The following is a 10,145-nucleotide window of genomic DNA, read 5'->3' as shown; positions in this document are numbered from 1 at the left end:
AAAGTTGAGAGCATTGATGCTGTACTTAGTGGAAGACCATCTCCAGGCACTGTGAGTGACTGCTCTGCATCTTCCGCTGTAAGGCCTGGTGTGTCATACAGCCAGGCCATGATGGTGATCTCCCTCCCCCTTAACAAGCTTGGGGGAGTTGTGTTATGCTGGGGCATACCACTAAGTCCAAGGTTCATCGAGCACATACGAAGTCAATGACTAAGTACTGCGAGTCAAGAGCTGAGGCCATCACACCAGGACTGAGTGATAAGTCTGTGTATTGTGAGGTAAAGGTAACCAGATCAAGACTGGCATTTCAGTTGATGATCTCTGTCTTATATACTAGTAGCACATGATGAGTAAGACATACCAGTAATGGCTGAGTAAAGTGAGTACCCGCACAGTGAGGGACGAGTCAGTAAGTACCTAGACTATGATGTCATGGTCTAGTAATGTCCAGATTGAGTTGAGAGATGTCTGGACTCAGAGTCTCGAGATGGTATATGTAAAAGTACAATGCATTGTAACATAAGCCCCTTCCTATGCCGCCTTTACCCTCAAAGGTGAATTCTATAATTCTCTGAGCTCCGATGGTCCTGGGGTATCCATTGGGAAGTTCTCAGTATACAGAGAACCTGTCCCATTAAAGTTGTTGAAATGAGGATCTTGTTGAGGTCGAGATGGTACACCAGGTCCTGAGGATTATAATGGACATAGAAATCGTTATGCATAATACAAGATTCCAGGGAATGACCGGGTGCTTGCTTTCCACAGAAGTAGCAACATACATTGCTTGTGAGGAGTGCTGGGCATGTGTTCAGGTCATGGGATGCAGGGATGATCAGCAATAAAAGCACATGGAGTGAGAGCATCAATACTTTAGATGGTCATTGAAGGGACATCTAGCGTGCTGAGGTGGGAATCATATCTGCGAAGTGGTCTCACATTTCGGAGATACCATGAGATGCTACACCACAGACCTTACTCTGACACCAATTGGAAGCTGGTTATCAGAGGAGGGAATGCTACAAGCCCAAATGCTACTTTCAACTCCTCAACTACGATCTGTAATCGTCTCAAAGTACCATCTGCCAACTCGCACCTACCGGTGATTCCGCGCATGCAGTCTGCGGGCCGCATCATGCAGCATCTCAACCCGAAGGTGCAAGGTTCCTGATGGCGATAAAAACTAAGGAAGGTGATTTCAGGGAAATAGGGATAGGACGACTGCGCACCAATGTCAGGGAGACCACCTGGTGGGTGACCCAAACCAAAGTCCTCGCAGACAGTGGGGTCATCGTACAGAACGTGGGCAATCAAACTATGAGGAATGACAGCAAGAAGGTGGTTAGCAATCTGAGGGATCATCCGATGACCGCCTTCCATAGTGCGAGCTGTTGCAAGATGTATTTCCACTTGGGCGAGAACAGGAATATCGCGCAGAAGGGGTAGGATAATCCTCACGCTGACAGCCTCAGACTGGGCCTGGACCATGAATACCTGAGAGATTTGTGACAATTGGGCAGCAAAGAAAAATATACTTGCAGGAGGATCACCAGCAGGATGTGCATCCAGACCGCCCATGCTTTCCACAGGATTGGGTCGAAGGGCTCAGTAAAGACCTCAATGTGAAGAAGAGCTTCCACGAGGGTGTATTTGTAAGGATGATGCTGGCATCCATGGATGGGAGATTGAGTTCAGGATGGGAGATATGCCTCTGAGGCAGGCGGGTGCTTATTAGGCGCTCAGGTGGGCCTGGTGATGGACTACCCCTCAGATTGAGTAGGAGCATGAGCGGACAGGATTGCGAGATATGGCGTGATGGGCAGTGATTCAGCAGAGTGATTGTTAAGCAGATGCAGGCAGTATCGGGAGGGCAGCAAAGGTCAGGACCAGTTTAAGTATGATGGCAGGGGAGGAGGTCGGGGTAGAACTCACCGTCCTGGAAGGTACGCTTGTGAAAGCCTCATTCACATCCCCATCCCATCCAGTTAGTGCGTCTTTGGGCAGTCTTGCATTTTGTGCGTTTCTGGGCAGTCTTGCATTTTCTGCATTTCAAAATTTTCCTTAAAGCAGTGCGATTTTACTTTGATGTGTTTTCAGCGATTATTGCGATTACAAAGATTTTCCTAGCTATGCTTTCGGGCTACCCACCTCATACCTCTGGGATAGACTCTTCTCCTGCATTGCATCTCAGACCCCACACGGACTTGATTCTGCTCGTACTCCACCTTTCTGGCTTGCGATGGAACTACAATCTCGTCATTGTACGCTGATATGCTCCCTGCAACTCTGGCCTCTGAAAACACAATTTTCCAGTGATCTCTCAGACCTCACCACTCTATACTTTAGTCTCCGAGATACATCTGACTCTTTAGTAATATTCTGCGAACTTTTGTGACTTCGCACAACCTCTCATTCGACTTCGCTTGACTCCTCGCAACCTCTCATCGAGATTTGACATTATTTCGTCACTCATACATCACTCTTGTGTCTCCTCGCTGTTGGATACCACTTACCCATTGCCCTTTGGTCTCATCCTATGTGCTCTGGTCGATTTTCTTTCAAGTCCGTACTTCCCAGACATCGCGCCGACTCGCTGATTCATCGCACCGACTTATCGGTGTCACTCGACAGTTGTGCCCTCTTGTTTTGCAAATCCCATGCCCTTTATCATTCACTCTTCCCCTTCAAGACTCCTACCTTCGTGCTGGACCGGAGATGCCATTTGAGTGTTCCATGTGGTTCAGGACAAGTAGCATATGTTTTCTGTCAATTTCCCTCTACTTTACTGTTCTTCTCCATCGCTAACATACGACATTCACCTCTTCACTCACTTTACTACTTTTCCATTGGTCCTAGACCATTGCGACTCTTTCCGATGTCAGGATCCATCATCCGACATTTTGTGACTTCTGCATTTTCTCTCCCCTTTCCCCCTCTATAAATACCTGCTGTATCTAAGTCGATTATCATTGAAGACCAGTAGGAGACTTCCCCCTTCACTTCAGATCACTGAGAAACTGTGTTTACTGCGATAGCGACTTTGAACTGTGATATACTCCAATACATCATAGCGAGATAGTGACACTGCGACATAGCACGACTGCAATACTTCGAGACTGCATACTGCAACTACGATAGTGAACTGCGATACTGCGATAGTGACATAGCAAGATAGTGTTATACCACCTGCATTAGTCTTACTCTGACTTTTGTGTTAGACTGACTGCGACTTTGTCGAGATGGCAAATACTGCATTTCCCTATAGCGTTCTACCTCCACAGATAGTTCCCTTCACCTTTGCGATTTAGTTCATCTTCACCTATGAGTTTGATGATCACATTGCAACTTTAGCTTCCCACTCTCCGGCTTTTGCTACTTTGTCGTAGATTGTTGCTTGACTTCATGTTTACATTGCGAGTCCTCGTTCTTTTACAGGTTGCATCCCCCTTAGGCTTTAGTCAAGGTTCTGGGACCCACTTGCATCATTTTACAGTTGCATCGCCCTTCTCTCTCACACAGGTCACCCTTCTTGTTTTTCTAGTTGGGTTTAGGTGTTTGTGTCAAGTGTGCACTCATCAACGTGCCACAAAAATGACATTTAGGGTGACAGCGAATGTGAGTGACATATGCAGGAATAGTTTGTTGGGGTTTGATAAGAGCTGCAGAGTAAGCCAGTGCCAATCAGGCAGGGACACAGGTCTACCTTTGTAGTACAAAGGCCTGACCCTGACTATACATGCAGGTACATGGACCTGCATATAGTACAGGACCATGAGGGTCACAGGTTTATGAAAGATGAACCTGTACTATGACCTGTACTATTACTATGTATGTACCTATGCATAGTTTACTACACATCCTAGACATGTCTTCAAGTAAAGTAGTACTTAAGAGCAAAGTTTAACATGCAAAGTTTAAGTTTAAGTAGCTCTCTTACAGAATATACGCACTTAACATTTGTGTTTCAATTTATATAGTTTAATTTAAGTCTCACCCATATGTTTATAAAAACTCTGCAGGTTTATATAGTTGGATCTCATGTACCTGTACTATGTGTACAGGTTTCACCGGTCCAACAAACTCATACCTGGACTATAACCTTTACTATAACTATACTTGGACCTTCCTATAGTTTACTACACTACTATGTTCCTGCCTAGTGCCAATGAAACCTCTTCAGTTTCACATGAGATTAGTGCAGAGCAAGGGTATGGATAACCCTCAAGGGTCAAGGGTAAGGGTATCGGAGGGTAAGAGTAGGGGTATGGATTTTCCAACCCTTGTACCCTTGGAGGGTATCACTACCTATAGTATATATGATGTAGATAGTAACTACAGGGTGAATATAGAGTATGTACAGTCTGAGTACAACTTAAATCATGTTTACAGAAGCTTTTAAAATAAAAGAAGAGGGGTACAAACCTCAGACTTACATCAGGAAAACCCAACTTTTCCTTAGGGACTTATTTAGACTTTTGGGTCTGGCAACCCTTATTTAAGTCTATAAGTGTTCAAATAAGTCTCAATAAGTTGAATTTCAGACACTCAGGGAATATGCCTTAGGCCCTTTTTGTCCTTATGTCCTTAAATAAGGACTATAAGTCCATCTAATCGACACACACCTGATAAGAGACTCGAAAGATCTGCGCGCTCTGTACTGCCCGTGTATAGCCAGAACGGCCGTCCTCGCGAACGAGGATAGGCCACCAAAATAATACATTCCTGCCGAGACGTCGTGTAGGGCATTCAGCACCGCTTTCCACTGCGTCGTGTATGGCAGCCGGTAGTACAGTAGAAAACTGGTAGGTACAAGTAGAGTGGAGTGCAAGATACAAATACAGGGCTACAGGATGCTCAGAAGTAGAAGATACAAATGGCAATAGTGAGATAGGAGAGTGAGTGAACAAGAAGCGAAGAGAGGGAGGGTAAGGGATGGGTGGGTGCTCGGAAAAGATGCTAGCAGGAGGAAGAGATGTCAGTAAGAGATGAGGTGCGCTGCACATGAATAGACAGACCTAGCAGGACGGAGATGCTGGAAGAGAGGAGGTGAAGTGACCCCCCTAACTTGCACTCCTACCTGAGCGATGGGGGGGTCTGACCCGAGAAGCACCCTCCGCCACAACAGTGGCAGTGCACTCGAGACCCCTGTCAGTCTGTGGAGCATCTGCTGGACTCATCTCGCGCTGCGAGGAAAACCGGGGCACGCGAATGCCATTGGAAGATCCAGACGCTGTCCGGAAAGAGTTATGCCATGGCACAGTGCTGATTAGACTCGTTAAAAGTTTCTCTAAACCCGACTAATCGACACACACCTGATAAGAGACTCGAAAGATCTGCGCGCTCTGTACTGCCCGTGTATAGCCAGAATGGCCGTCCTCGCGAACGAGGATAGGCCACCAAAATAATACATTCCTGCCGAGACATCGTGTAGAGCGTTTGGCGCCGCTTTCCGCTGCGTCGTGTATGGCAGCCGGTAACAACCCGTATTGGAAGGTGGTAGGTGGGGAGGTTGGTGGTGTGAGGGAAAACAGAGGGAGGCTATACACGCGCTGCAGAGCTGTGCAATAGTGCTTGGAGGACAACTGGATTCTTTCGAATGTAAATTTTAAAGGCCTCAGAGGTCCAGCATCCGAGTGCTTGGATGCAGTCGTCTGGCCAACTGGCAGCAGCAAAAAATGTAGCACCTCCAGCTCGAAGGGAATGGCCCACGATGTTGTCATGGATAAGAGCGCGGAGGCAATAGAGAAACCAGGAGCGAGGGGGGGGGTTGCCAGATGAAGTGAGGAAGAAAGTGGGGTGAAACGGAAATCAATTATCGCGGGAGATTAGGTAATCAGCAAAAGGTCAGAATGGATTAAGCACATCATTGCGAGCTGCAATGATAACAGTGCTGCTGCAAAAGAGATGGTCAGCTTTATGGGAGGGCAAGATGTATCCAAAGCCATCCATATAGAAGGTGACGGACGAGCAGCGAATGAGTTTCCGACTGTTGCGCAAATGTGCACGGTCCGGCAGGTAAGCTCACCGAGTCGATGTAGCACAAAGAATCCACATAAGAGGATCGTGCGGAAGAGGAGGTTATCGTGTGAGGTGGGAGAGTAATGAGAAAGAAGGGCATGTAGATCCTCGAGTTCGAGGGGGCGCTTACAGTGTGGTGGGGAGTTAAACATTTTCTTGCATCCGGCAAGAGTGCGAGCTACGAGATGTCCCTTGCGGACAGTATGGATGTTAGGGAAGAGGTGCTCTAACTGATTGCAGATGCCGGAGAGATAAGAGTCGACAGAATCTGGTTGGATATGATGGCACATAAAGACGACATAGAAGGAGAGGGTGTCAGGGGTAGGTTCAATTGCAAATGCGTGGATCTTGCAGAATGTGAGGTAGGACTGCAGATGAGAAGTGTATGCAACATGAGTGGATGGGTCGAGTGCGTGGCCAAGAGCGATAGCGTGTTCTCGGACCAGGTGATCAAAAGTCCATGGCTCCCGAGGAGGTTGCTGGGACGATGCAGAAATTGAAATCATGTCTGCGTCTCCCCCAGCAACACGCGAGGGGGTATAAAGTAGTGAATCTGCAATTGTGGTACATACTGCAGGGCGACGTCAAAGAGATGTCGTGAAAGGGCATCTGCGACTACGTTGTTGGCTCCAACTATGTGCCAAACATGGAGATCCCGACTGGAATCAATGAGCAGGCTGCAAGCATAGAGAAGTAGATCTTCGAGGCCATCATGGCCACGGAGCGTGTCAAAAATTTGGACAGTATTGAGGTTATCTGTGTAAATGGCAATGCGTTGATAGGGAATCTGAAGGGAGAGCGTCCATTCGAGTGCCGCAACGACAGTGAGAGCTTCATACCAGAAAATAATGTCTTCACCAGGTCGAGTCAGGGCAGGTACATCAGCCACAAATGCCTCGAAGAGTTGAGGACACCAGAAACCCATTCCCGTAAGGCAAGCATCGCAAAAGACGGACAGGTCGGCATCAGATGGTCCCCAAGCAGTGGCACGAAGCATGTAGATGCCTACATGGTGTTCAAACATGTCAGTGATCCAAGTGAGATCACGAATGACACGAGCATTAAGGTAGACAGGTGCGTGGGGAATGGAAAGGCCACGAATCTTATCATACGCAGCTTGGAGGGCAGGATGAAGAAGAGGCTGAATATTCAGCCCCTAGTTGATCCATCCAAGAAGGCTTTGCCACTCGCGTAAAGGTCGACAGCAACATGGAGCATTAGTGATGAATTGCCGAATGTGGGAGACAAGATCGAGGCATGATGAACAAGGAAGTGAAAGGGACATAGCTGATGAATCAACTGAAAATCTGATAATAACTAGCGTGCAATCAAATAACTGTTTGGGCTCTTCGTGCGGAATGCCAAGTTCATCCCAGAGCTCGAGAAGCAAGACTTGCTTCATTGGCATGAATTTGGCATAAGGCGGGTAGAAGACAAGCTTTTGGTGGCAGTCAAAGGAGAAATTGTTGTCCATGAAAGCTAGGAGTGCATCAATGCTCTTAACAGGAATCACAATCCAGACGACCAAGCTCATAAAGGAACACCATATGTCCGGAGAGCCACAGCTCCCAAAACACATGCACTGATCAATGCGCCGCTGGGCATTGATGGTAACAACCTGCTTGAGCTGCCACAAAGAGTGCATGGGAATGAGCCGATAAGCACCTTTCACGCCAGACTTGAAGAGCCAGAGCGGGATGTCTCCATACTCCTCCCGGGCATGGAGCAAGTTGTGTCTAAGATCTTGGACATTATCGGGCCTCATGCCGACATTCAACTTGTCGATCATTGAGTTTAAAGAAAATGGTCCAGCTGAGTGATTGTTGATGAAACGAAGTTTCTCTGAGTGAGGTTTCGGGACCGCATGTACCGGCATGGAATACATGCCTGGTAAAAGGTCTGGCCCAAAAGGAGGTGAGTAGCATCCAGCAGTCTGTTCGTCATCTGTATATCGAGTAGCGAAAGAAGCTGCTTCATCTGAGAGGGGAACACTGCCGCCATCCCATGTCTCAGGATAATCACCATGCTCTGTCTCCGCAAAGGGCCAAAAGCCTTCCCGCAAGCCCCGCAAGACTGAATCGACTAGTGGGCGATTCAGATGATTGACGAGAAGTGCTTCTAGGCGGTTAACATGGATGAGAGTGACAATTCAGAAAAGCTCAGGGTGCTGTCGAATAGTCTGCTGTGAAACACTGTTCTCAACTTCATTCAGAGGTGGACCTGGGATTGGTCATAGAGACTCGGAAGAGATAGCAAAAGGAGTGACAAAGGTTTCATGTTGGTTCCAGAGGAAACCGCAAAAACAACGAGGACGATTACTTGCATCTGTCGGGAGCAATATTTTCTTTCTGGGGACAGATACATGCAGCGTGATTCCACGCTCGGCATTGAGAGCAGATGTGCCAGTATTTACAGCCTCGGTGATCACAGTTGCTGGCATTCCATTTTCTGCATATCTCTTGGGAATGTGAGTAGGAGGAGGAGTTCTGTGGTTGGGAAGGGCTGAAGGATTCGGCCCCACCGACAACGATGTGCATGGTGTAGAAGTGGTTGAAGCTGGAGAGGTCAGTGAGCAATAGCCGGTTGCTCCTTCCCACGGCACTCCTGACTGCTCTGTCATAATTGAGGACTTTTGAAGCCTGGGATTCAGGGAGTGCGATGAAAGATTCATTAATGTGGGCTGCATAGTCTCGCAACTCATTGGCCTGATGGGGAAATGCAAAGAAGATGGCTTCTTGGTACCTGACCCAAGCATTGGTCCAATCGCTGTGTCGGGCAACATGTTTCCCAGGTCGGCTGGAACCTCCAGAGATGACCTTAAGATCTCCGAGTTTGAGTGTCTGCTTGTGGTCCCCATCAACGGTATAGAAGGCGGTGAAGATTTTGTCGAGGTCAACATAGCGGCTGCTGAGGACATCATTCCAGATTGCCTCGGGGACATTGGGGCAGTCTGGATGACAGAGTATCCGTTGCTTGGAGACAGCAAGATCTCTGGTGTAGTTCTCCTTAAGCTTGAGGGTGAGCTGGAGATCTGGCGGAAGGAGAGTGGTTCCACGAGACTTGGAGAAAGGGAAGAGAGACTCGTTGACCTTTCGTGCCTTGTCTGTGTTGTCCTCATCTGCATTTCGCTTCCTCTTACTCCCCGCATCGACAGAGTCTGCGATCCCTTCAGTGGGCTCAATGTCAGGGGCATCATCCCCGATAGGATCCGGGAGCTGCATTTCCCCTCTGTGAGCTGCATCTCTGGAGGTAGATTCGACCTCCTCAAGTTCACTGAAGAAAACGCTGTAGGCTGCACATTTGGAAGTGACTTCCTCTTCAGTGCCAGCATCTTGATACTTAATGGCCTCGAGAAGGCGTATAGATGTGTCTGCTTTTGAAACCTTGCCCCTCCGGAACTCTTCGATGATTGCTTCGCATGACGAGACAGTTTCCTGCTCGAATTGATGCTCAGCTTGGACTCGGGAGGCACCAGACAACTGGGTGTGGGAGCCATCAGATGACAAATTCGACATGTATTGATATGATGACTCGGGAGATGGGAGAGATAATGACAAGAAGTGCTCAGAAAAGATGCTAGCAGGAGGAAGAGATGTCAGTAAGAGATGAGGTGCGCTGCACATGAATAGACAGACCTAGCAGGAGGGAGATGCTGGAAGAGAGGAGGTGAAGCGACCCCCCTAACTCGCACTCCTACCTGAGTGATGAGGGGGTCCGACCTGAGAAGCACCCCCCACCATAACAGTGGCAGTGCACTCGAGACCCCCATCAGTCTGTGGAGTGTCCGCTGGACTCATTTTGCGCTGCGAGAAAAACCGGGGCACGCGAATGCCATTGGAAGATCCAGACGCTGTCCGGAAAGAGTCATGCCATGGTGCAGTGCCGATTAGACTCGTTAAAAGTTCCTCTAAACCCGATTAAGTTATTTAAGTGTCCTCTTAAGGAAAAGTGGGGTTTTCCTGATGTAATATATATAATGTCATTTTCTCAAATAAGAGCAAAGATTGAGGGGTATACCCTTAGGGTTTGGTACCCTTACCCACACCCTTACCCCTGGTCAAGAGTATGTACCCTTGGAGGGTAAGGGTAGGGGTATGCCTCAAAGTACCCAGGGGTATACCCCTGCTCTG

At 48.1% G+C, this 10,145-nt stretch overlaps 2 protein-coding genes across 2 annotated transcripts; both read right to left on the bottom strand.

Annotated features, from left to right (window-relative positions):
- Positions 1-1,142: 1,142 nt before the first annotated feature.
- SCP_1702680 (hypothetical protein) lies at positions 1,143-1,575 on the bottom strand (the record flags this gene model as incomplete). The annotated part of the gene is made up of 2 exons (XM_027765054.1): positions 1,143-1,180; positions 1,227-1,575. The coding sequence occupies 2 exons, from the start codon at positions 1,573-1,575 to the stop codon at positions 1,143-1,145; spliced, it is 387 nt and encodes a 128-aa protein (XP_027620855.1).
- A 3,017-nt stretch (positions 1,576-4,592) lies between these two features.
- SCP_1702670 (hypothetical protein) lies at positions 4,593-9,638 on the bottom strand (the record flags this gene model as incomplete). Its single annotated transcript, XM_027765053.1, has 2 exons — positions 4,593-4,604; positions 8,541-9,638. The coding sequence occupies 2 exons, from the start codon at positions 9,636-9,638 to the stop codon at positions 4,593-4,595; spliced, it is 1,110 nt and encodes a 369-aa protein (XP_027620854.1).
- Between the last annotated feature and the right edge of the window lie 507 nt (positions 9,639-10,145).

This window comes from Sparassis crispa (genome assembly GCF_003851025.1).
Source record: "Sparassis crispa DNA, contig_000016F, whole genome shotgun sequence".
Classification (NCBI taxonomy): Eukaryota; Fungi; Basidiomycota; class Agaricomycetes; order Polyporales; family Sparassidaceae; genus Sparassis; species Sparassis crispa.
This window is presented reverse-complemented; position numbering and strand designations above follow the sequence as displayed.